At 40.8% G+C, this 27,746-nt stretch overlaps 1 protein-coding gene across 1 annotated transcript; it reads right to left on the reverse strand.

Moving 5' to 3' along the window:
• Positions 1 to 457: 457 nt before the first annotated feature.
• tomm70a (translocase of outer mitochondrial membrane 70 homolog A (S. cerevisiae)) lies at positions 458 to 27,688 on the reverse strand. The gene is made up of 12 exons (XM_067993139.1): positions 27,432 to 27,688; positions 24,379 to 24,552; positions 21,901 to 22,027; positions 18,535 to 18,644; positions 14,240 to 14,394; positions 12,981 to 13,188; positions 10,799 to 10,933; positions 10,201 to 10,308; positions 8,618 to 8,734; positions 7,245 to 7,342; positions 3,948 to 4,070; positions 458 to 1,876 (listed from the first exon to the last, which is right to left on the reverse strand). Exons 1-12 carry the CDS (start codon positions 27,651 to 27,653, stop codon positions 1,723 to 1,725), a joined length of 1,731 nt encoding a protein of 576 aa, XP_067849240.1. The 5' UTR covers positions 27,654 to 27,688; the 3' UTR covers positions 458 to 1,722.
• Between the last annotated feature and the right edge of the window lie 58 nt (positions 27,689 to 27,746).

A 27,746-nucleotide genomic window follows, 5' to 3' on the forward strand; every position in this document is an offset into this window, starting at 1 on the left:
CATGCAGACTTTGCACTCTCACAGCACATCATATGCAATACACTAGCAGCAATATTTAAATATAATGAGCTGTCCTCATATATGGACAAATATACAATGCCTCTCGAACAGCAGTCCTGGTGCTACATGGCTAGCACAATTGACCTCCTTTTGTATGAGTGGTTTAAAAAAAAAGTCCCCTTGACCACACTGACTCATGTTAGGTATGGCTCTCCTGACAGGACTACTCTCTGGTACCTCACGCAAATGACCATTCTCCACATGAACCAGTGGTGAGCATCAGCAGGCAAAATAGGAATCACTCATTAGCGCGTGTTTGCTCTTGTGCACTGTGTCCACGTCTCTATCAAAGGGTCAGAGACTCAATGCCAGGTCTCTGCTCCTTTAGTACATCATGCCTCTGACCATATGTGTCACATAAAAACTGCACCTTTATATCAAAAAAACTTAAAATTACTTAAAAGTATTCTGTTTTTATTAGCTTTCCCCCAGTGCAGTATACAGTAGTGTCTACTTCTCACCATTTTTATTCTGAATGCAGTATTTATTGGGTGTGTTTACACTGTATATCAGTCATTTACAAAAAAAAACTAGCTCAATAACTTTTTCCCAGTGCATTTTCCAACATTGTATTTAACAGCCATTAGTTCTTGGTAACATGGAATGCTTTAACTGAAGAGCACATGCTTCCATTAAGAGCCTTTTCCATTTCTACATACAACTGATTAGGCCAGACAAATAGAACCTTTAGCAAGATCAAAATAAAATTCACTGCGCATCACACCTGCACGTGAATACATTAAAATGGGAATGGAGAGTCTTCTGCTTCTTGGCCACAGTGGCAGCCTACACATAGTGGCATCTCTACAGGCACAAATTTTTGGGTCAAGTATGTAAACAGCAAAACACACTGCAAAGCCCAGATAAGAATCTTTCCATGCAAACCAGTTATAATCTGCTTTTTAAAGATACCCCAAACTATTTTTTAATGCAGCGTATAGGACAACCTCTCATTGGAAACAGTGATTTGATTAGAGCTCTACTGTATAACTGTGCCCTGTATGTGCTTAAATGCATACTTTGCAAAAGACATTTTGAGCACAGTATAAGTGAATTGGTTTTCTATGAATGTAGAGAGCATCACCTCTACCACGTCAAATCATATATCACACAATGCATACTCGGACTTTTGACTTGGACCATCAGATCAGTCTTAAACATTTGAAGTGCCATGGAGCACATTTTGAACAGGTAAGATTTAAAAATGCAAATATAATTGCAAACAAACTTATTCCCATCATACACAATGAAAAATATGAACAATCACAATTTTGTTTAATTTGTTGTACATTTAGCTATTTATATCACACCATATTTATACTTTTAAAGGGGAACTCCAATCTTGTACTATACAGGAGTTTCTTTTTTTTTAAAAAAAAGCACATCATCCTAAAATGAAAACAACCATAAGATATTGTTTGTGTGGCCTGATTGTGTTTGTGTAAAAACAAATGTTTTGTTCAGTGCCATAATAGGTAATTCCACTTTATAGGCCAAATAGAGTGCAATTTTTTTTTTGCACATTCATCACCAACCACTAACGCACCTATACAGAAAACATAACAAATATCACAAACATCGCTGTGGCATTCAACAGTTTATAAAAATCATCAGAGGCTTAACAGAAGAACAATGGGAGTAGCTTTGTGCGTATTTTTCCAATCACAGGGTTGGGGGCTTCAATCCATATTTTTTAGCAACTTCTGTCTGAGCATACGCAGCATCACACAGTGAATACAGATGGGCCATTTCCATTTCTGACTTGGCCAGGTTAATGGCCTTGTTAAACATATCGATGGCCTTAGCCAGATTTCCTCTGTAAACAGATTTTAAAACAAGTGTAAGTTAAGGTGCAAATGTTATGAAAAAAATGGTTCTTAAAAACAATTTGGACAATCTATTTAGAAATAAGATCCACTTTATTGAGGTCTACCCACCTAAAAATCTATTACTCAGATAGAGAAGGATTTTAACATTTCTGTAGATGAGAAAATCTTAACCAATAGACTTTCTTGCTAGATTTCCATAAGCATGTTAGATTAGTAACTTAATTCAAACACTAATATCCTAAAAAAATTGTCTGTTTGCTGCTGTTAGACAACTAAGTGCTTTTATTTACATGACAAGGATTATTCCAGGATGTAGGGCTCTAAGTTGTTAGGAGACTTGCAGAGCTGAGCTTGTTTTCATTGGAGAAAAGAAATCGTAGATGGATAATATGTAGGCCAATGCTGAGAGTCATTGATGATGTACGTGTAAGGAACACAGATCAAACTCAACTAGAGGGTATAAGTTTAAAATTAAGCCGCCTCAAATGAGACTAGAAGAAATGTTTTATTCCCACCTCACCCCAGAGTATTAACTATGTGGAATGATTACCAATAGCAGTTGATGTTTTATTGACTAACTCCTTCAAAAAGCAGCTGGATGAAGATCAGGTTAGGAAAACAGTATAGAACAAAATAATCACATACTCCCCAGGACATGATTCCTGTGCAGCTGGAGTGGAAAAGATGGAATGTTGCCTGTGGAGGGCAGCTGAGCATTGCTGAATAGTGACGATGGATGAATATGCTGGAATTTTTCTGCCTATATTTTTGGTGATAAGGGTATATTTATGCAGCACTTAACACGAGGCTAAATGGTGGGGCAGAGCCCACAATAAGGTAGGTGATACAGTGCTCTGCCAAAAAGAATGACAGGGCTCTGCACGATCTAGCCTTTTGTGGAACTGGGAAAATCTGACTTTCTTGGTCTTCCCCTCAGCATTGCCACAACTGCACTTCGAGCCTCCCTAGATTGCCATCTACAACACAGCGCAACTGCACTACTCAGGCATGTGATCGAATATTCACCTATCAGGCAGATGGGTGCAGCCGCACCAGCACTCAGCACAATCCAAGATAAAGCAATACACTTTATTCTGCGCCCCTGCCATTGAACTCAATACCCACCCCCTCCACATCATGGCTGCAGTATTTACTATTCACAGGATCCACTGCAGAAACTCGCCAAGCTTACTGCAACAGCACCTCCTAGCCCTGCAACATCTTTCCTGGCTAGAGAGTCTAGAATTAGGGGGCATAGTCGCAGGATAAGGTGGTGGGCCATTCAAGACTAAGATGAGGAGGAATTTCTGCATGCAGAGGATTGTGAATCTTTGGAATTCTCTACCCCAGGGGGCTGTGGATGCTGAGTCATTGAATATATTCAAGGCTGAGATAGATAGATTTTTGGACTCTAGGGGAATCAAGGGATATGGGGATCGGGCAGGAAAGTGGAGTTGAGGTCGAAGATCAGCCATGACCTGATTGAATGGCAGAGCAGGCTTGAGGGGCCGAATGGTCTACTCCTGCTCCTATTTCTTATGTTCTTAAGGACCAGAGCAGCAAGGTCAGATAAACATCACCACCTCCAAGTTCCCTTCCAGGTCACAAATAATCCTGACGTGGACATATAGTCATTTGTTATTCATTGCTGGGACAAAATCCTGGAATTCCTCAACACCACTGTGGGAATACCATCAGCACAGAAACTGCAACAGTTCAAGGAGGAGGCCCACCATCTCACTGGTTAACTAGGAATGGGCAATTAATGTCACCCATATCCCAAGAACAAATACATTTTAAAAAATGCATCGAGAACCTTGTGCACTTTCGAACGATGAACTACACCAAAATTAGCATCACCAAATGAAGAGTTTCTCAACAGATGTGAGCCATGCTAGCTTTACAAGTTCTAAAACCATGCATGATTTGTGGCAACCTACAATTTTGAGTATTTCCAAAATCAAACAGCAACAGAGATGCATGGCTACACATCTCACTTCTTTTAGAAATGCAATAGCCAGATTCAGTGCAAGTAAATACAATCCATTCATAAATTACCTCTGGACCTCAATAGTGCCCATGGTCTCGTATGCAAAATCACATTTATTGTCGATCTCAATGGCCTTGCTGATTAGTTCCAAGCCTTTATCCAAATCCTGTTTCCATTGAAGCTGAAGCAAACTACAATAAATTAAGTGAATATCAAGTTGCCAGAAACAGAAAAGCAAAATAGGTATAATTCAGTAATTCTATACAAACTATTTATAAAAAGCAATATTGATCAAACAATAAAAGGACAGGGCAACTTTCCCCAATGTAAGAACTCTCTGGATTGGCTCTAAATTTTAAATAAATCATGGTATGAAAGTACTACATAGGTCGTCTAATAGGTTTGAAACTTGAGTCAATGAGTAGGAGATATACAAACAAGGCAGGTCCTAGGTTTGATTTATGGATTGTGCAAAATTAATCAATCTCAGCTGAGACAGCATAAGGAGCACTAGTGTGCTTCAGCATTCCTGGGATGGGGGGGAAAAACACTTTGGATTGCTATACACTGACTCCTGTTGGGAGTGTGTATGTATAGATGTTGCTCGAGAACAGGATTGGGCTCAACTGTGCTGCTCTAACATGTGAATAATCTGCTGATAATTGCAGCCACGGCCCAATTGCAGCCACGGCCCATACCCATATTAGAACTAAAAGCTGACAAGTCCCCAGGTCCTGACAGACTTCATCCTAGGGTCTTAAAAGAAATGGCTGCAGTGATAGTAGATGCATTGGTATTAATTTTCCAAAATTCCTTAGATTCTGGAAGGGTCCCATCAGATTGGAAAATAGCAAATGTAACTCTTCTATTCAAGAAAGGAGGGAGACAGACAGCAGGAAACTACAGGCTAGTTAGCTTAACATCTGTCATAGGGAAAATGCTAGAATCTATTATTAAGATTATAGCAGGGCACTTAGAAAATCTCAATGCAATCAGGCAGAGTCAACACGGCTTTGTGAAAGGGAAATCGTGTTTGACTAATTTATTAGTTCTTTGAGGAAGTAACAAGCAACGTGGATAAAGGGGGATCCTGTGGATGTGGTGTACTTGGATTTCCAGAAGGCTTTTGACAAGATGCCACATCAAAGGCTACTGCACAAAATAAGAGCTCATGGTGTTGGGCGTAACAAAGGATTGGTTAGCTAACAGGAAACAGAGTAGGCATAAATGGGTCATTTTCAGGTTGGCAAGATGTAATGAGTGGAGTGCCACAGGGATCAGTGCTTGGGCCTCAACTATTTACAATCTATATCAATGACTTGGATGAAGGGACCGAATATATGGTTGCTAAATTTGCTGATGACACAAAGGGAGGTAGGAAAGTAAGTTGTGAAGAGGACATAAGGAGTCTGCAAAGGGATATAGATAGGTTAAGTGAGTGGGCAAAAATTTGGCAGATGGGGTATAATGTGGGAAAATGTGAACTTGTCCACTTTGGCAGGAGGAATAGAAAAGCAGCATATTATTTAAATGGAGAGAGATTGCAGAACTGAGGTACAGAGGGGTCTTAGTACATGAATCACAAAAAATTAGTATGCAGGTACAGCAAGCGATTGGGAAGGCAAATGGAATGTTGTCATTTATTGCAGGGGGAATGGAATATAAAAGTAGAGATGTTTTGCTACAGTTGTACAGGGCATTGAGAGACCACATCTAGAATACTGTGTGCAGTTTTGGTCTCCTTATTTAAGAAAGGACATAATTGCTTTGGAGGCGGTTCAGAGAAGGTTCACTCGACTGATTCCTGGGATGAGGGTGTTATCTTATGAGGAAAGGTTGGACAAGTTGGGCCTATATACATTGGAGTGTAGAAGAATGAAAGGTGATCTTATTGAAACATAAGATCCTTAAGGGACTAGAAGGGGTAGATGCAGAGAGGATGTTTCCCATTGTGGGAGGGACTAGAACTAGGGGCCACCGTTTAAAAATAAGGGGTTTCCCATTTAAGACGGAGATGAGGAGAATTTTTTGCTCAGAGGGTCGTGAGTCTGTGGAACTCCCTTCCCTAGAGAGCAGTGGAGGCAGGGTCATTGAATATTTTTAAGGCTGAGTTAGATAGATTCCTGATTAACAAGGGAGTCAAAGGTTATAGTAGATAGATGGGGAAAGCAGGGTTGAGGTCACAATCAGATCAGCCATGATCTTATCAAATGGCAGAGCAGGCTCGAAGGGCCGAACGGCCTACTCCTGCTCTTAGTTCGTATGTATGCTTGTACGTATGAGGAAGGTACTAAAGAGCATTGTGCAACTGTATCCACATTAAAGGAGTGAATAACCTGAAGGGAGAAAATTAGCAAGAAAATAAATGCACAGCATGATGTGCCACTGAGTCACACAGAACAGGAATGTTTCTGGGTAAATCCTTGCGACTGTGCTGAATTTCAGCTAGACAGCAGTGAGGGCATTACAACTGGCCTCAGCATCTAAGTTTTTTTCGGTGGTTGCAGGGTATAGCAAAGAAAGAAAACAGTTGAGGGAATGATAACCAGAGTTCCCAGTCCTAATTGACGCCCTCAGTTGAAATTCCACATGTGCAGAAAGAGCCGACTTTATCTATGTTAATTAAGGTGTTGAAGTGGCACGGCTGCTGGGTAACTAAGCTCCAGCATGAGTTGGTGCTACCGGGTGCAGAGGCTGGAGTAAAATACTGGAGCACGAAAGAAAACTATTAACTTCCATGCCAAATTCATTTGAATTATCCTATGTGGAAGTAGAAAAATAAAAGGAAAACTATTCTAGATATTTAATGTCAATACTAAATACAGCAAAATCAACTAATGCTTTCCTTATTCTTTAAAAAAAATCAGTTTGGTTTATGTATCAAACTATTTGATTGACAAATTTCCCTAGACAGCATGCCTATGAACCACTGAGGACCAACTTCAGCATTTATGGAGGACATCCTTCCTCAGCTCTATCAAATATATCTATTGTTTATAATAGCAACTTGATCCTGGTTTTCAAAAGACTTCATATAGTACTAATGCTCACATTAAATCTTTATAGGGTAAGCTAAATAGTGAAAGCAATTATATGGAAATTGCCAGTTATGCTTATTACTTCTATAACAATACTGCAGGCAATGTTAACATATTAACAGAACAAAAATCAGAGATGACAGAACCTCTCCAAGCCCGTGGCACACAATAATGACAAAGTAAATGCATAGGACGATTATCATTTTTTTTTAGTCTAGCACTGGATTCATTGGAATCTTAGCACAACATATTTGGCTCTGATATCTGATGTGATACAGTTGAAATCACTTGGTTTATTCCAATTCTTATAAATCACAGATCACTTACCCTTTGTGAACATATGTTGTTGCATTGTCTGGTTCCAGTTCAATGCATTTATCGTACATTTCATCTGCCTTGCTAAAATGTTGCTGGTCAGTTAAAGCCTAGAAAATTTTTAAAAAATCAAATGTTGCATTTTTATCAAATATACATCCAAATACAAGATTGCAAAGATTAAGTTCAGAATGTTAGTGAGCCTGAATTAGAAGAACTTACATTAATATAACGCCCCAGGACATCATTAAAAACTTTTTGAATTTTGGTGACTGTTGTAATGTAGGAAAAGACAACAGCGCAATTTGTGCACAGTAAGGTCACACAAACAGCAATGAGATAAATGACCAGATAATCTGTTTTTGGTGGAATTGGGTGAGGGCTAAAACGTTGGCCAGGGCATAGGAATGCCCCCTGCTCTTCTTCAAATAGTATCATGGGATGTTTTACTTCCATCTGAGGGGAGAGACAGGGCCTCGGTGTAAGATCTCATCCGAAAGATGACACCTCCGACATTGCAGCACTCCCTCAGTCAGTCGAGATTATGTGCTCAAGTCTCTGGAGTGGGGCTTGAACCCACAATCTTCTGACTCAGAGGCAAGAGTGCTACCACTGAGCCAAGGCAATTACTAGGCCTTCATAGGAAATCTAGATTTAAATCCCTCCTAAAAGTAAACAATAATTTGGTAACAGCAACTCTGAAGATAACAGCGAGTGGAAAAAATAAAGTATCCTGGACTTGTACAAGTTCATTGTTGCAATAAATTGAGGTTGTCATGCAAGTTACATGGCTGAACTAGAGCTTTAGCAATTTATTTTAGAACTGTTACAAAGGGGTGCGAAATTCAAATGATGGGTACTGTAATTATATTTTTTAAAAAATTAATTACATGCTCCAAATTCGAAGAGCAGGACAAGGTGGCATAGGTTCACGGGTGTATAGGTTTGAGACAGACTCCTGGAAACGAAGGATGGGTGAAACAAAAAGAAAAAGTTGCAAATGCTGGAAATCTCAGTTAGCAGTAAAGACAAATGACAGAATATGATGTCTTGGGTGTTTACTCTTTATCAGACTGGAATGGGTTGGTAGGATGGCTGAGACCAGGACACTGGCCTCTAAATAACTCGATGCTGAAATGAGACAATAGACCTGGTATATTAGAAGGATGAGCCAAATGGGTTGAAGGGCCTTTTCTAAACATGCCTTGTGACCTTTAGAAGAATCAAAATTTAATATATTCACAGTGGAGTTTATGCTGATATTTGCAATTGGACACTACAGCAAAAAGTCTTAGTTTTAAATGTTCCATCCTCCAGGGTTGTTATCCATCATCTTGCTGAACACAAATGCCTGAAATAACTGGTGTTGAATGCTGAAGGCTTACCTGTGCATATAATGCATAGCCCTCTGCACATTTGGGAAAATCTTTAATAACATCTTCAAAGCCTTTTATAGCCACTTGGATCTGCAAAGGATTGCTTCCAGTGTAGGCCTGACGATACTGGAAGAAAAACGATGAGAAAAATCCATTTCATTTGCTTTAAAATGATCCAACGGAATGGAGAACTTTTTCTGTAGGAAATGTGAATTTAAATGTTTTTCTCTTTATATCAATAAAGATTAACAGTGTGTAAGATTTAAACATCATGAGTTCAAGGTTGCTCAACATCAAATCTTAAGAGTGCCCTTCACGTAGCACAGGAGATTATTAATGGTACCATATTCTAAATTTTTAGGATCCTGACTGTAGGGATCATGCTGAAACAATATCCAAATTGCCACACTCAAATTGGGCTCAGAAGGTGCACTGAATACCACTTTCAAGATGGATAGCCATTATTGATATTGCATTCATGTTATATGATCAGCTCCACATCGCTTCTTGAGCCCTTCTGCCAAAAATCTAGTGCTCAACTGTAAATTAAACATCTCACAGCTCCATATTTTTCTGTAGCAACGACAGCTTACACTTCTATTGCACATATTCACAGACAAAATCTCTTCACAGGGCATTGAATAGCAAGTGGATTCTGCATGAGGGGGAAGGTGGCAGGAATGGAAGAGAGCCTGGTGGGAGCAAAAGCAGTCACAGAGGCCTTTAGGAGATTTTTTGAACACAGAGGGAGGTAGTAAGTGAGAGATGCGGGGGAGGGAATGCCATTGGGGGGTGGGGGCAAGGTGGCTAAAGGACTGGCCATCGATGGTGCAGCACAGAATGAGAAGTAGGCTGTTACTGGGAAGAGTGGAGTGAATGCAGGGACATGAGGCCAGAGAAGAACTGAGTTAGGGAGGAGTGAGGCCATGGAGGGAGAATGAGAATCTTAAAAGTCAATTCTATGGGTCACAGTAAGCCATTGGAGCTTGGCAACAATCTTGGGCGATGGGGATACAGACATCAGGATAGCATTCTGAATTACTCGTAGTTTATGAATAGTAGAAGTGGGAAGTTGACAAAAAGCAATGGAGAAGTCCAGCCATGAGATGACGTATTGCTCAGTGGTGAGCAACATTTCTAGGTTCCACATTAGTGGGCTAAGCCTGAAGTGGTAGTCAGGGAAGGAAATGGAGCAGAAGCACCTAAGTTGTTTGTGGGAGTGGAAAAGGCTGGCTTCGGTTGTACAGACATTACAGTGGTGGCAACAGTTATGAGGGGCAATGGAGGCGGCAGTGAAGCAGATCAGGATGTCACCAGCATTCACTTGATATCTGAAAGATTAGGGTCACTTTTCATCACCAATGGGTAGCATGTGAATAATGCATAGTGAACTCACTGACCTTAAGGGGGCAAACTCACTGTGTGGCAGCCAGTAATATGCTAGTTAGAAGAGTAAAGTGTGGAGGGTTATTTATTAAAGGTCCTTGCTTGGTTTTCATTTAGCAAAAATGTAACACTCAGTTGTATGGTGCAATAAGACATTCATCTGTAGTGAATTTTACAGAACAAAATTAGATGTATAGACTTCTTACCAACGCAAAGCATTTCTGGGCCTGTGCTAGAGCAGAGTCTGGTCGAAGTCTAATGCACTCATCAAAATCATCAACAGCCTCCTCAACGTGGTCAAGTAAAATCTTCAGCTATAAGCAAAAATTTTGGATTACCGCATAACCGTACAATCTGGACTGACTTTGAAATCAAGGCAGACTACAGCATTCTCTCTGTACTCCCATCCCATCAACACTTTGATACCAAATACAGAACAGAAAATGGAGGGGGTGAAGAGAGAAAGAAAAAAAGGATTATAGCCTGATTTGTTCCTTCCCAAACAGCTTCTCCCTTCAGTTCTTGAAGTGAGAGGGTCTATTAGAAAGCAGGAATATCAGCTATGTAGTCTGAAAGAAGTTTAAACCAGTTCACCATCCCCAACTAGGGATAGGCAATAAATGCAGCCATGTCAATTTTGCTCACATACAGAAAACAAATAAAAATAAGGAAGACAATTTGTTTCTGTAAAGTTGTGTGACTGGTCCATTTCCCCACTTAATCAGAAATTTGCAGGTTGCTTTAGCTTCAAAGAAGTGAAGACAATTCTCTCACACTGGTTCAGAAAATTGTAGCCCTTCCTACCTGTCCTCGATGATGGTAAACATCAGCATTTTGAGGATCAATATCAGCAGCCATGTTGAAATCTTGTGTAGACAGCTGCGATTGTTGCTGCTGCATGTACATGCTTCCACGCTTGATCAATGCATTGGCACGCAGCTGGAGGACAATCACAAACAGTACAAAATTATTTATAAATTCTCATTGAGTACATGTATTATTTTTGAATCTGGTTGCATATTCTCATTCAGCCATCCAGATTTTACACTAGATAAGATCACGTGATCTTGCCGATACTCCATGTTGCAGCAAGTGAATAATTATTCTGGTTTAATCCAAGGAAAAAGCGGGAAAATCTAGTGTTCAGTTGGATGGTCAATATGATATTGAAGGAATTAATGAGGCATCAGAACTACTTGCTATTTATTAGATTAGTTAAATTCTTTGTAGTCACCACACTGCACGAGATGCAGTTTCAAAGCAGCTGTTTTTGTATGCAACACCTTCATTTTTAAAAATGTATTTATATTTGTAAATTGAATCCCAAATATGCTCATCCTATCAGAAGAAGCAACTGTAAAACATTGTGATGACAGAAGTAGCCAACACTTTTGTCTGCAACATGCCTCTGACATGTTCATGATGTACTAATGTCATGAGCACAGCAAGAGAACCATTTTTCATTTTGTTTACTGCAAAACACAGCAACTTGAAGGGAACATTTACAATTTAAATAAAAAAGCATCTCAAAATAACAATGCATTTTGTTTCCCCCTCTAGGTTGTTTATCAAGTTAAGATGTAGGCTTCTTCATGATGAGAAGAAACTGCTAGATTTAGGGCTTCCCCAATGAGGTTAAGAACATTTGAATGTCAGCTACAGATAAAATTCATAATTATTACATTCTTTTGGGAACCCACTGCACAACAACATTCTAATTTTGATGGCCTGCAATGACAGTGAATGTAAACAGCAGTCAAATTGCTGACAGAGAGAATATCCAAGACATTCTATACAGCAGAATTTCCTGCATTATTCCCAGACTGTCAGTCATTCCAACACATCAATGAAACTAGCTAGGAGCAGAGAAGAGGCTTTAATTTAAATTATCTATTAATTTACCTTTAGCTAACCAATGAAATATGGATTAGGTCAACGTGGTATCAGACTAGAGCACGCTATTTTAGTCATTAACTGTTCTAAAGAACATTTTGTTTGGGGTGGGATGGGGGGGAAAACAGGAAGAGAAACAAATATACACGGTCATTTCAAAAAAGGTCCGCATAAGTCCAGAGTCCCAGTTGCAGACTTGCAATTATTACCTCTCAATTATTATTTTTCTTTTATGGTCGACTTCAAGTTCACCTTATTGAACCCATTTCTGTAAGACTCCTAAATGAAAAATGTTAGATCATTAATTATAAAAGTTTCCTCATTCTTTGAATGAGGTTTTGTAATATTAGTTTTATTAATAGCGTCAGCTTGGTTTAGTGATAGCACTCTTACATGAGTCAGAGGGTTGTATGTTCAAGCCCTACTCCATGCCCCAAACACAATCTATGCCGACATTTCAGTGCAGTACTGAGAGAGTGCTGCATTGTCGAAGGTGCTGTTTTTCAGATTAGATACTAAACGGAGGTCCCGTGCACATAAAGCTCTCAAGGCATTTGTTTTATGAAGAGGAGATAGTTCTCCCATGGTCCTAGCCAACATTCATCCATCACTCAACCAACGTCACCAAAACAAATTAACTGGCCACTTATCTCATCATTGTCTGCGTTACCTTCCTGTAGGAAATTGGCTGCTTCAAAAATCAATGCATTGACTTTGAAGCACTTTGGGACATTAAAAACATAAAATACGCTACACAAATGCAAGTTTTTTTTCTTTCTGTATTATTTTGAACATAATTAGTTTTATATTCATCACTTCTTTTATTCCTTGCTGCCATTCAGTCTCACTACTGCCTTTATAGGTCAAAAAAAGCTATGGACCTCCTTCAGGTGATGTCCGTCACAGCAGTGTGGGAGAAGATCATTTGATAACATGCTGTGATTTTCTTAAAAAGAAATTGTCACTTATGATTTCTCCCAATGGGATGACAACCATTTCCTTACTGTACGTGGATGATCAACAATTGAGGAAGAACTACTTATTCTTGTTCATACTCTGGGTAAGTGAAAGGCAATGTGGATACAACACCCACCTTTACATTTGCATCATCCATACCGACGACCATATCAAGGTCAGGTTGAGCAGCTGTAGCATTGCCTATCAGCAGGTAGAACGTAGCCCGAAGCAACAAGGCTTCAGCCACATATTTTCCTTCTGTCTCTATTTCTTTTGTGCATTCGCTAATAATTTTGTCATAGTTCTCTTCCTCCATGTATTGTTTTGCCTTTTGGTATCCAGATCTGAAATATATAAAAATATAGCTATGCATAAATTGCACCATCAGAGGGAGATTCTTTTCCCCCGCCCCCTTCATTCGTCTGATGAGCTCACTAGACCTTTTAGCACAAGTTAACAGAAGCCACAAACACTAGTAGTATTTACCAGACTGGTTTTGTTTTGTTGCATTTCTATATTCATTATATTGATCCATGTTTGCCGCTGATACCAGGTTACAACAAAAACACAAGACCAAGAATGCAGTGGTATTACTTTGATTTGTACCTATGACCCTGTATAACCAGTATCACTATGGTGTTCATTTGCAGCTGCTTTAAAACGTCTTTACTCAAGAGGGCAGTCAGAATATGAAATTAGTTTCTACAAGCTGTTGAAGCACAAGTACTTTTAAAAAGGAATTACACCGTTGCTTGAAAAAAGAGGAATATAAAAAAAGATATGGAGACTGGAATTAGACTAAGTGGCTTACAAAGAGAAATGTAAGGAATCTTACAACACCAGGTTATAGTCCAACACAACTATAACCTGGTGTTGTAAGATTCCTTACATTTGTCAACCCCAGTCCATCACCGGCATCTCCACATCATGGCTACAAAGAGAAAAACATTGGTGCAGACTTGATAGATTGAACAGGCTGTTTCTGGGCTCTAATATTCTAGGAATTCAGGTTGCGGCATGGTTCCACAGGCATCGGCAGCCCTCTAGTATCCTCCCAAGTAACCTTTCTTCATACTTGAGTGTGTTCAGTGAACGCTGGGCTGTTCAACCATTAAACTTAAGATTTATCACAGGCAAGGTCAATCCAATCACCACCAAAATGCACTTGTAGCAGCATTACTAAACAGCCAACAGGAACAGGAACCCTGGCTGATTTTCTTTCTGCTATCTAGCTGGACGATGCTATGGGTAATGTAAACCTCTACTGCCCTAATTGTGATGAATTCACTCACCGCAGATCATGGATTAAAATCAGGAACTTTCTAATCTGTACCACACTATACAGTGCATTTATCCACTGGGGCTTGAAAAAAAAAAACATTTTTACACAATTACCTTCCTGTTCCCCTGATATCAGCAGCTTCACCCTCCTTGTCTTTGTCCTCATCAGGCTTTTCACCTTTAAGCAAAGGCTGTGAGATGATATCATCAGTGAAGGAATTAAAGTATGATTTGATGAACTGTGGGGAGGGCATCAGAGGCTCTCTATTCTACGAGGGAAGAAAACAGAAGGGAATTAGAAAACACAGTCCTTCTTGTAATAGCAAAATACAGCACAACTCCAAAAGGGAATGGAAGTACCACAATCACACTGATCACCTAGGAGTGTACCTCAAAAGATTCTAAACCAGTGTAAAATTCACAGATGTACAAAATGTAGCATGGGCTAAAAAAGAATCTTTCATAACCCTGACATCAAATGCAAAGTTGTTTTACACAGTTCCTTTCTGACTGAAATGGTGAGTGACTGGAGTGCAAACCATCTCAAAGTTCTCATGGCCAATACTCAGGCAACTTAAGATTCTCTTTCTAGGGGAAGCCATAGATCAGATAATCTCTTTCAAACATCTTGGGTATCCAGCATTTTAAACCAGCTGGCAGCAGCATTTTGCCTAGAGACAGGGAAGGAAACTAACTCACGGCAAGGTTCTATGCCTCTCAAACTACATAATGCACCTTATTTTTTTTTTTATTAAGGTGCTGCGTCCGAAGGCAATATCAACAAAGGGTTCATTCTTTATGAATATGCATTGCTCCTCCCTATGTCCATCTTCTCTATTCACATTCATTTTGCTTTGCTTCTTGACATTATTCATTCTTCCCTCTCTCCCCCCCCTGGTCTTTTATTTTACTCTTTTCCTCTCAAACCAGTCTTTTCTTACTTAGACCACCACCTGATTGCCACCTGCAATGAATATTGATTTTATCTGCACTAATCCATGTAATTTTGTTTTATTAGCTCAATGGTAATATTGAATAGCATGCTGATTAACTGATGTGCTGACCCATACCACGTTTTTTTTTAAATCTGGAATTAAAAAATCTAGTATCAGTAATGGTGGCCATGAAACTACCAGATTGTCATAAAAACCCATCTGGTTCACTGATGTCCTTTAGGGAAGGAAACCTGCCGTCCTTACCCGGTCTGGCCTATATGTGACTCCAGACCCACAGCAATGTGGCTGATTCTTAATTGCCCTCTGAAATGGCCTAGCAAGCCACTCAGTTGTACAATCTCGCTCCAAAAAGTCATAAGAATAAAACCAGATGGACCACCCGGCATCGGACCATTACGCACCGGACACGACAAAGGCAAACCAAGCCCAGTCAACCCTGCAAAGTCCTCCTCACTAACATCTGGGGACTTGTGCCAAAATTGGGAGAGCTGTCCCACAGACTAGTCAAGCAACAGCCTGACATAGCCATACTCACAGAATCATATCTTTCAGCCAATGTCCCAGACTCTTCCATCACCATCCCTGGGTATGTCCTGTCCCACCGGCAGGACACACCGACCAGAGGTGGCGGTACAGTGGTATACAGTCAGGAGGGAGTGGCCCTGGGAGTCCTCAACATTGACTCCGGACCCCATGAAATCTCATGGCATCAGGTCAAACATGGGCAAGGAAACCTCTTGATTACCACCTACCGCCATCCCTCAGCTGATGAATCAGTCCTCCACCATGCTGAGCACCACTTGGAGGAAGCACTGAGGGTAGCAAAGGCACAGACTGTACTCTGGGTGGGGGACTTCAATGTCCATCACCAAGAGTGGCTCGGTAGCACCACTACTGGCCGAGTCCTGAAGGACATAGCTGCCAGACTGGGCCTGCGGCAGGTGGTGAGCGAACCAACACGAGAGAAAATCCTACCTGACCTCATCCTCACTAATCTACCTGTTGCAGATGCATCTGTCCATGACAGTATTGGTAGGAGTGACCACCGCACAGACCTCATGGAGACGAAGTCCCACCTATGCATCCATCCAACGTGTTGTGTGGCACTACCATCGTGCTAAATGGGATAGATTCAGAACAGATCTACAGCTAAAAACTGGGCATTCATGAGGCGCTGTGGGCCATCAGCAGCAGAATTGTATTCCAGCACAATCTGTAACCTCATGGCCCAGCATATTCCTCACTCTACCATTACCAACAAGCCAGGGGATCAACCCTGGTTCAATGAGGAGTGTAGAAGAGCATGCCAAGAGCAGCACCAGGCGTACCTAAAAATGAGGTGCCAACCTGGTGAAGCTACAACTCAGGACTACATGCATGCTAAACAGCGGAAGCAACATGCTATAGACAGAGCTAAGCGATTCCACAACCAACGGATCAGATCAAAGCTCTGCAGTCCTGCCACATCCAGTTGTGAATGGTGGTGGACAATTAAACAACTAACAGGAGGAGGAGGCTCTAAACATCCCCATCCTCAATGATGGCGGAGTTGAGCACGTGAGTGCAAAAGACAAGGCTGAAGCATTTGCAACCATCTTTAGCCAGATGAGCCGAGTGGACGATCCATCTCGGCCTCCTCCAGATATCCCCATCACAGAAGCTGGTCTTCAGCCAATTCGATTCACTCCACGTGATGTCAAGAAACGGCTGAGTGCAATGGATACAGCAAAGGCCATGGGCCCCGACAACATGCCGGCTGTACCGCTGAAGACTTGTGCTCCAGAACTAGCCGCGCCTCTAGCCAAGCTGTTCCAGTACAGCTACAACACTGGCATCTACCAGACAATGCGGAAAGTTGTCCAGGTATGTCCTGTCCACAAAAAGCAGGACAAATCCAATCTGGCCAATTACCGTCCCATCAGTCTACTCTCAATCATCAGCAAAGTGATCGAAGGTATCGTCGGCAGTGCTATCAAGCGGCACTTACTCACCAATGCTCAGTTTGGGTTCCGCCAGGACCACTCAGCTCCAGATCTCATTACAGCCTTGGTCCAAACATGGACAAAAGAGCTGAATTCCAGAGGTGAGGTGAGAGTGAATGCCCTTGACATCAAGGCAGCATTGAGCGAGTGTGGCACCAAGGAGCCTTAGTAAAATTGAAGTCAATGGGAATCAGGGGGAAAACTCTCCAGCGGCTGGAGTCATACCTAGCACAAAGGAAGATGGTAGTGGTTGTTGGAGGCCAATCATCTCAGCCCCAGGACATTGCTGCAGGAGTTCCTCAGAGCAGTGTCCTAAGCCCAACCATCTTCAGCTGCTTCTTCAATGACCTTCCCTCCATCATAAGGTCAGAAATGGGGATGTTCGCAGATGATTGCAGTGTTCAGTTCCATTCGCATCCCCTCAGATAATGAAGCAGTCCGTGCCTGCATGCAGCAAGACCTGGACAACATCCAGGCTTGGGCTCATAAGTGACAAGTAACATTCGTGCCAGACAATGACCATAATATTCCCCATCTTAATACTGGCAAAATAAAAACCATCCTCCAGCTCCCACTATCACCTAGATGTCGTTAGGCCTTGGTTTGATCAATGTCCTCAGGCTGAGGTCAGAGATAAAGAACCTTGACTTGATACTCAACCTTCCACTCAGCTTCCTTCCTCACATCCATGCAGTCATTAAAACTGTTTTCTCTCACCTTCTAAACTTAGCCTCCCTCTGCCCTATACCACTCAAAACCCTAATGCACACCATCACTAACGCTGGATCTCTCAAACACTCTGCTTGCTAGTCTTTACGTCTCCATCCTCCATAAACTACATGCCATTCTGAACGCCATGGGTGGTGTTCTCGCCCCTACCAATGCCTATAAAGGCACCACCCCAGTTCTTAATAGGCTCCGCTGGTACCTTGTGACCCAGTTAACTGACTTCAACATTCTCGAGATCCCTTCATGTCTTTGCCCTTCTCTATCTTCGAAATCTCTCACCATATGTCCCTGCACATATTCTCTGCTCCTCTGGCACTGACTGACTGATCATTCTCAGGCACTCCTTCAGCAACTATGCCACCCTCCCTGGAACTCCATCAGCACATCCACCTTGCCACCATGCCTTCAAAAGCCCCCTGAAGACCATCCTCACTGATTGCGCTTTTTCTCTTTCCCCCCTCCCTTCTCTCTCACCTGCTTGGTATTCATTTGTTTGCCCAGCGAAGCACTCTGCAAAGGTTTGTATGTGGGAGGTACTATGAACAGGCAAGTTGTTGTCCTATGATACCAAGCAGTAGCAGATTACCACCTGGCACAGGAAAGGGGTATGCTAACAGCAATACAGTGCAAATATGATTTTTTTTTCTGCTTCAGCCTAATGGAAATACCATTTGTGTTAATGCATGAGAACAAATTCAAGCTGACATACATAACAAGTACCTATAGCATTTCAGCCACCAACCTTGTACTTTTCTTTAGCTTTCTCTTTTCCAAGCAGCTTAAGGACTTTGTCAGCAAGCAACATGCTTTGTTGATTTTGGAATCCCTCCAGGATACAAACTGCAGTGACATCTGCAAGATGCAAAGACATGTTTCCAGATAAGAGCACTTCGAAATATTCCCAGCAACAGCACCAATCCTAATGATCTTTTTTAAAAAAGGAACACCTATCTTCGAAATCTCTCACCATATGTCCCTGCACATATTCTCTGCTCCTCTGACACTGACTGATCATTCCCTGGCACTCCTTCAGTGACTATACCGCCCTCCCTGGAACTCCATCAGCAAATCCACCTTGCCACCGTGCCTTCAAAAGCCCCCTGTAGACCACTCTCTGATTCTGTTTTCTCTCTTTCCCCCTCCCCCAACCTTTCTCTCGCGCGCTCTCTCTCTCTCGCCTGCTTGGTATTCATTTGTTTGCCCCGCGAATCTCAATGATCTTTTTAAAAAAGAAACACCTACCCGGCATAGTTCCAAGTAGCTTGTGGTTACAAAATAAGTTGTTAACAAGTAGGGTTGGAAAGTACTGGCTGTTTTGATGTCAGTGTGATTTTAAACCCAATTAGCTTGAATTAAGCACTAAAACAAAATCAAAATACTGCAGATGCTAGAAATCTGAAATAAAAACAGAAAACGATGATCAAGCAGAACTGGTGAATGGTCATCGACCTGAAATGTTAATTCTGTTTCTCTGTCTACAGATGCTGCTTGACCTGCTGAGTGTTTCCAGCATTTTCTGTTTTTATTAGCTTGAATTAAGCAGCATTATTAAATTTTTATAATAGATTTAATGCATTTGAATTACAAAGAGAAGAACGATTATTTTGGAAAGTACAAATGCTGGTTACAATTTGGGCTTCCCCCCCGCCAAACAGGAAGTTTCCATAGGTTAAAGTGCCACTGGATTAAAAATGATCCCGTAGCAGTGATTTTTCACACCAGATGTTCAAAGGGAGAGCACAATGCACTCAGACTACATTGTCGAGGCTATGACTACAAACTGAGTTTATTTCAATAATTAAATATACACTGAAGCAAACTGAATATAGATTTGCACAGCTTACTTGACAACTTGAAAATAACAAAATATAGAATTTCAGAGCCCCTTCGTACAACCTTTAAACCAAGTTCTTTGATAACCTTTTACACAAGTGCATGCCTCTGCACTATGGAGTTCTCTCCATCAACATGACACCGAAATACAATTTCACTGAGTGAAATGAACATGCTAGTATGGTTGCTCAGATGTATGTCACTTTCTCTGAAGTGCAGGCCAGCTTCTTTTAAAAAAACAGTAAATGCTGGAATTACACAGCATGTCAGTGCAAAATGTTCTGCTCTTGTTTGAATAGTTCACCCGAGAGTGCAGACATGGCCTTGATTTAACAGCTTATCCAAAGCATGGCACACCAAACAGTGCAGTGCTCCCTCAATACTTCACTGAGGTATCAGCCTTGATTATGTGCTCAAGTCTCTGGAGTGGGGCTTGAACCCAAAACCTTTTGACTGAGGCAAGAGTGCTACCACTGAGCCAAGGTTGCCACATTGAAGGGCCATATGACCAAATTAATTTATCTGTTTTCACCACTGATGCTGACTGATGAGTTTTTTCAGGACTTTGTTTTTACATGCAGTTTGTTGCTTTTAATTTCTTCGAAAAATACCTCCAGTTCATTCTCAGCAGGCCGACAGTTACTTATTTCTAACGTCTAAGTAAATGGCAATGTGGATAACAGCCCAATTACCGCCTGGAGCAATGTTAACTGAAACAATGCGTTTTGGAAGTTCCATCTTGTATGACATCCCTTTAACAGTTGTGCAATCACAGACAATCAGCTCCGTTTCACCCCACAGTATCAAACTTGCCAAAGTTACAATTTCATAAATCTGAAGACACTATTCAGACAACCCCTCACCTGATTAAGCTTTGCTTGTATGCAATAACAAAGACCTGTTGCGTCTCAGGTGCTTGCAGGCAGTATACATTGTTAAAAATTCCCAGTCAGAATTTTTTTTTATTTCACAACTCTTTGAATTCCTTTCTAAATTTAGTATAGAGACGCATACATACACACAAATATTGTGAGATCTGGTGCACGACAGAGCCAATACTATTACTACTTAATTCCTCAATTTTAAAAAATGGACAAACATTTCATATTTGTGAACTTTTCTACACTATGATTTTTAAATTTCATATCAAGTGCTGAATTGAGTCAGGGAGCCACAGCATAAAACTAACAACTTGGTGAATGGATGGTGGTTAGTGTGGAACATGGAGAAATTCACCGTGGTGCTGTAAGAGGGTGCCATTCTGGGTTGGGGTCAAGGCACATTAGTGGGGTGTAATAACTGGAACTTTACTGTGCACCAAATCTGTTTCATGATGACACCAGTTTCGAAAATATTCTTCATCTCAGTAAGAAGAATTTAACAGAAGTTAAAAACAAAAATAGGTGCAAGGAGCAGCTGATTGCTACAGTTCCAATTTTCTGCTGTAAAACTGCTAGTGAATGGTATAATGCTCGTAACAGCCTCCAGTAGCAGAAGTGAAACAATGAAATGCAATATGGATTTTCCACTCAAATTTTGAAGTGGTATTTTCTTCTCCCCCACAAAACTAATGTATAGAATTTCAGGCAAATGGCATTGTCAGGTCATTCATCTATGCAAGAGAAAATATCTTTAGTTGGATGTTAAAAAGTATATCACTTCACTCATCCTGGAAACCTGCTCTTAAAGCCCACTCAGGAAATGGTATTTAGGATTTCTGAACTTAACCTCATTCTAAATTTGATGGGACACAAATCTACAGTATAATTGCAGCCTTACAATTCCATGTGGATATAAAAATGTTCAGAAAGTTAGGCTAAACTTGATGGGCTAGTGCATATTACTAAGTCATACACACCAGAAAGTCGCAGGTTCGTTTCCTAAGCTGAGATATCTGATTTCAGCCATGGCAGTGAGTGTTAAAATTGTGCTAGAGATAAGAGAGAGGATGTGAAAAATCAGCCAGGGTTCCTGCGCCTGATTGCTATTAATTGACCCCTGCTGGAAACTGCATGAGTGGTAAATTTAGTTCAGCTGTAATTCTCTTCCATGGTAAAAGTCTGATATTCCCCTGATAGGCTTATACTTGAAGAATGATCATGGGTTAGATATTGGAAGGTTGATAGCACTTGTGAAACTGAAGTCCAGCAAAGGTCAGTGCCTTTAAGATAATAGGGGAGGAAATTATTAAGGAATTGTCACTTGATCAAGCTCAACAAGAGACTGCCTTCTGAGAAGAAAAATGAAAAAAGTTATTAGGTTAAAAAATACAAACCTTCTAAGCACTCCTTCTTATTATCTAGTCTCTCGTATGCCTTCGCACGGCGGTATAGTGCCTTTATGTACTTGGGGTTGAGTCCTACGGCTTTGGTGCAGTCCTGAGCAACTTCCTTCCATTTTTGCTGCAATACAAATTTGTTACATGATTAAAATGAATCAGTGATTTTGTTTCAGAATCAATGAACACAGAGTAGATTGCAGTGTCAAAACATTCAAACTAATGCAATAGCCGTTATATTAAAACCTACATGCAGTCTGACAAATTAAGATAAGGCGGCATGGAAAGTTCATCTTTCATGGGAGGGGAATCAGAACTGCATTACAATTTTGATCACAAACACATGAGAGATTATAGTGTGGACTTTCAACTAATCAAATTCTTTTGTCTCTTCCCATTGACCATCCACGATGCAGCACCCATTCATGGCTACTCAAGCCATGGCAACAGCACAGTAATATCAGTGAGGCAGCAGTGCTACCAACAGCTGCCACAGGCAATGCATGGCAACATTCTTTCTGGCAACAAGCAGGCCAAGGGCTGTATGAACCTTTCCAGCAAGAACCCAAAAGTCACAACTGTCCATGCATAACTTGGTGCTTTTGCAGCTATTTGTTTTTTTCGCACTGGTGCTGTGGGAATTCATGGCATAATTTAGAACTAGAAATTCGTAGGGAGGGGGCAGGAGGAGCAAGGGAAAATATTGCATTATTCGATTCTATTTGTACACAATTAATCTCATGCATTTTTTACCTTTCATCAGATGCTTCATATCAACAATGCAATTCTTGCAGATATGTTGATAGTGGATCGACCAATACTACAATTAACCCTCTGACACTTTATTAGACAAAATAAAGCACGTTGAAACAGCAGTGTTCCATATGGTTCCAAACCCTCAATTGTTAAGTATATATTTCCTTTTAAAGTTAATCCGAAGTACTGGTTTGATATGCAATTTTGGAAGCACAATTCTTGAGTCACGATTGTAGACATCACTGATTTACAGTGCCAAAAGTCAACATGAGTGCAATAAAACTCCCCATCTTCAGCTAGTGTGAAGATGCAAGTGGGCCAAGCACCACCACCAACCCCTCCTCCCCACTTTGGTTAGAGTGCGAAATTCTACATGAATTGATTAACCCCCACCCTCAGCTAGAAAGTTAAGAGTCAAGTGAATTCAGTACATCTCACCCTCCACCCCACCAAGAACGAAGAGCTGAGTGAACAGTGTAATTGCACTGGCTGATTAAAACTCTACTCATGTCAGATAAAGGAATTTTCAACAGCACAAATCTCTCAGTATCTACTAACTGCAGACAGATGATAAATGGTTAGGAAGATTAGGAGTACATCAGTTCATGGAGTTTGGAGTAACTCTTAAATGTCCTTGGATGGTGGATCTGAGATGCTCAATACAGATTGGTAAAATCAGACAACGATTGTCAGGAAACTAAGCACCATTTGTCAATACTCATGCTGCAATATGCACTATACTTAATGTCAAGTATAGTTTATTCATACCCAACTGTTGTGTGAATTAGTCAAAGATTCTGTCACAATGTGGAGAACACAGAGTTGAAGCATGTTTCATTTCCATTAAAATCTATGGTAGGATTGTGGTATCTCAGAAAATTAGCATCAACAGGAGTTGGAGAAGAGGAAAGGTAAAAACTTTGAAAAGGTGCAGCTATACTGCACATTGCAATGCCACCTTGAAGAATTCCCTCCAGTTCAATATTTATATTTGGCCAGAAATACCATCCTCATTTTTTAAAAAGTAATGCTTAGGACATCCTACATCCCCTTGACAAGCCCTTGAATAAAAAGATTATTTAGGCCAGGAATATCCAAGTCTCCATGGGCCACTTAGGCAACGTGCCATAGAGCCTAAGGGGCCATGTGTAATATATAATTCCACGTTCAGATTAATTTGCATCGATCTCAAGTTGCTCATACTAACAGTCCTGATGTAGGACTTATCCACCAAAGAAGCATAGTGTTAAGCAAAGCACCTTCCAAATAACCAGGCCCACAACATTGACAGGACAAACCCCCAAGTATGAAATATAAATGAAAACAGGACTCAGGTGCCTGGGCTATGACAGCCGGATTGCCAGGGTTTGGGGATCACAAGTTGGATATCCCTGACTTAAGAACATTTTTTTCCATCCAAATGTTTTAACATCAATAAGGTTTGTTATGCCAAGTTGTCGAATGCTGCCTTTGTTGCCATATACCCTCAATGGGACTTGATGGGATTTGTTTTCCAGTTTAATAATTATTTTGAACTCTACTCCCCCAATAGATAACTAACTAACTATAAAGGTGCTTGGAGGCAGCTGCCTTGGCTATACTGATAATTTATAACTCTAGCTTAACATTCTGCTGTCACATTAGTTATACCATCCTTGTATGTGACATTTAGTTAGTCTCATGGTTATTATTAAAGTACAAGAAAGAAGTATTACATACCAGCTGTTCAAATGCTGCAGCCCGATTCTGGTAAAATGTTGAAAGGTCCTGTTTCTGGTCTAATGGACACAGGCTAATTGCCTCAGTATAACATTGAATAGCTTGTTCAAATTTTCCAGCTTTAAAATACTTATTTCCTTTATTCTTGGCAGCTTGGGCCCGATCTATCAAGCTCTAAGGAAGGAAAATTATATTTAATAATGGATTACAACATTTCAATTTTTCCCCCATAGACCTAGTACGCAGAAAAATAACAGAAACCAGATTAAAGAAGTGACAGCATCTTTCTTGTTCCTTCTATTACTGTTGGCACAAATTTCTGCTTTAATCTTTATTTCTGAAAAATTATCACTGCCTGTTGCTTTTTTTCTGTTCCCCCCCTTTATCCCTCCTCTCAAAAGGAAGTAGATTCTGCTAGCTACACAGGTGTCACCGTCGGTCCCCACTGCACCTTATTCAAGTGTCCACTTTTCCTGCTACTTCAGCATTGTAGCAGAAACCAAAGAACTCAGCAATGTGGGAAAACTGAACCTGCATCCACCAGTGGCACTTCACACAGCATGCCATCTAATACTAATATACACAAGTCTGCTACCATAGTTTTTATATAATCTGCTAATAATGCATATTATTGAAAATTTCATATGACTATTGAAACTATTTGAAGAGAAACCTAAAATTTTCTAAATTACAAACTTTGTGTACTCAATGCTGCTAGAAATGCTTCTGGATATGGAGAAATCAGAAGTACTCTGATTGCTGAATTTTGTTGATAAACTTTACTATTGACAAGCTAACAATATGTTAACTCAGGCTAATATCCGATTGCTCTGAAAGAACAAGCCACAAGTGAAAAACAGTTCTCAAACAACTTGAGTCAAATTGCCTACTTAGGAGTTCCCAAATACTATTTATGCAAGAATCACACTTGTTTCAGGACAGAATTAAGATTGGATTGGTTGGAAATAAACAGATTAATAAGGATGAAATAACCTCAAGCTCCGCTCTATCCTGCCTCTGCATGCCACCTGCTCATCTACACATCACCCCTCTTTCCCCCTATTTTTTCTCTGGGGCCAGAAAGCAGAAAGTAGGGATAGACAGATGTTTTTCAAGTCGGCAGGATGTGCTCCATGGATCTGTGCTGAGACACTCTTGTTTACCATTTATATTCATGATTTGAATATAAGCACAAGGAATGCTAAGCTTGCTGAGGGTACCAAAGGGGGAATGGCAAACTGTGGCCAAGAATACAGGAGATTGCAGACAGACACTGAAAGGTCAACGGAGTAGGGTTGTGTTGTCGATGGTGGAAATTGATCTGGTTATTGGTTTGGAAGGTGAGAATAATACAGAAGATGGTGTTCAATGCAGAGAAATGTGAAATTCTACATTGAGAGAAACAGTAAAAAAAAAGTATACCCTAAAGAGCAAAATTCTTAGAACAGAGAAATAAAAGGATCTGAGGATGCAGATATATAGATAATGAATTTAAAAGCAAGGAAGCAATATTAAATTTGTACAAGACATTGGCTAGGCCACAGTTGCATTACCTGAGCACTCCATTATAAGAAAGATACTAGAATGAGGGAAAAGCAACAGTGAAGATTCACTAGAACAATACCAAGAATGAGAGGTTACCACTATCAAGAAAGATGGATGTATTTTTCACTAATAGGGAATGTTAAGAGAAGACAGAAGAAAGGTTTTCAAACTTATACAAGAGCTTGAGATTAGTAAATAGTGGAGGCTTGTTTCCAATGGATGGAAAAATCAGTAACAGGAGCATAAACTCAGGTCTGTATATAACTTCAGATCGTAGCTAAATCCTCCTTCATTTTTACAGCAGGAAATGCTGATTATGTTGGATGAGTTTTTTTGCTGTTCATGTTTGGGATGTGTATTTTAACAGAGTGCTAGCAGGAAAACTGCACCATGATGTTGGCATGATTTTGTTCTGTTTTTGGGACTGGCAGGATCACTGTTTCCCAAAGTGTTTTCTGTTCTAATTTCAGACTTACTGCATTTGCAAGTTCCCCCTTCCATGACTCACCTTTTCATTTGTGTGGACCTCTTCCATACCTTTTCAAATTCAACAATATGCATTTTCTTTCACTTTTTAATATCTTTCCATTGCCTTTTATATCATTTAAGTTTTCTATTAAATTGTTTGAAGATCCTTTAACCTATTAACACCTCTTGTGATTGGAGTATCTGTTGATTTGCTCTTCTCCCCTTTTTTCAATTTCACCAAAATGTTTGTCTGCCAAAACACTAACCTATCTTTTCTCTTTACAATTGCTGATGCGCTTGTGTATTTCCAACATTTTCTATTTTTATTTTTGATAGAGGTAAATAAGGAAAAACTATTTCCACAATTTGGTGAGTTGGTAACTAGAGGGCTAAAATTTAAGTTTACTACATAAACAAATTGCAGTGCAGAAAATTATTTTTTAAAACAATGGGTTGTTAGGACATGCCATGCCCTACCAGAGACTGTGATGGAAGCAGGATCGATTATAGCTTTCAAAAAGCAAACGGATAAATATTTGAGAAAGAAAAATGTAACGGGTATGGGAAAAGAGGTTAAGTCAATAACTGTTCGAATGCCAACGCAGGCTGATTCTGGGATCATTAATAATACTTCACAAGTGGCTGTTGTGGCAGATACATCATTCAAAAAGGGAATTCGATAAAGATGTTGAAATAATGTAAGGATAGGGGAAGAAGTAGGGGAAGAAGTAGGGGAAGCGGGGAAGCAGGGAAACTGGGTTTAGATCAGATAACTTTAGTTAAAGGTCTATGGCCAATTCAGTGATCTATGATTCTCCGCACCACACCATGCCTCCACTAGATTACCTATCTTTCCCCATTCAGTCTAAGCTGGACCCATTCAGTCTAAGCTGGACCCCTCCCCTCCCTCCTCTCCCTCCTCCAATACGCCGCTCCCATTCTCGAGTCACCCCACCACAACACTGCCCGTTTCAGCCTCTTTCTGTCCCGCCCTTTCCCTCTCCCCACCTTGTATTCCCTCCCCTCCCTCCGCTCCATACCATGTTGTCCGTCTCGCTCTCCCCGCGGCCGTCCTCCTCCTTCGGCACGGGGCTGGAGCTGCCTTCCGGCGCTTTCCTCTCGCTCCGCTTCGACACCGTCCTCTTATTCCACAGGTAGACGGCTCCGGCCCCCAGCAGGATGGGGGCGCCGACGGCGAGCGCCAGCTGCCACCGGGACAGGCCCGAGCCGGACTGCGAGTCCACAGGCTTCGAGGCCGCCATCACCCTGCTCGCAGCGAAAGAGAAGCAGAGGTCAAAGGGAAGGGCACGCGCTGGCAAACACTTCCGGAGCGAAACCTCCTCCAATCACAGCGA

This window comes from Heptranchias perlo, chromosome 11 (assembly GCF_035084215.1).
Source record: "Heptranchias perlo isolate sHepPer1 chromosome 11, sHepPer1.hap1, whole genome shotgun sequence".
Classification (NCBI taxonomy): domain Eukaryota; kingdom Metazoa; phylum Chordata; class Chondrichthyes; order Hexanchiformes; family Hexanchidae; genus Heptranchias; species Heptranchias perlo.

Bases quoted from the DNA above. Each gene is read 5' to 3' on its own strand.
- tomm70a (XM_067993139.1), bottom strand. From the start codon at position 27,653: ATGGCGGCCTCGAAGCCTGTGGACTCGCAGTCCGGCTCGGGCCTGTCC. The intron at 8,735-10,200 runs GTAAGAAGTCTA...TTTTTCTTCCAG, and splicing joins CCCAGAAATGCTTTGCGTTG to TATCGTCAGGCCTACACTGG. The intron at 7,343-8,617 runs GTAAGCCTTCAG...AAAATTTTCTAG, and splicing joins GCTATGCATTATATGCACAG to GCTTTAACTGACCAGCAACA.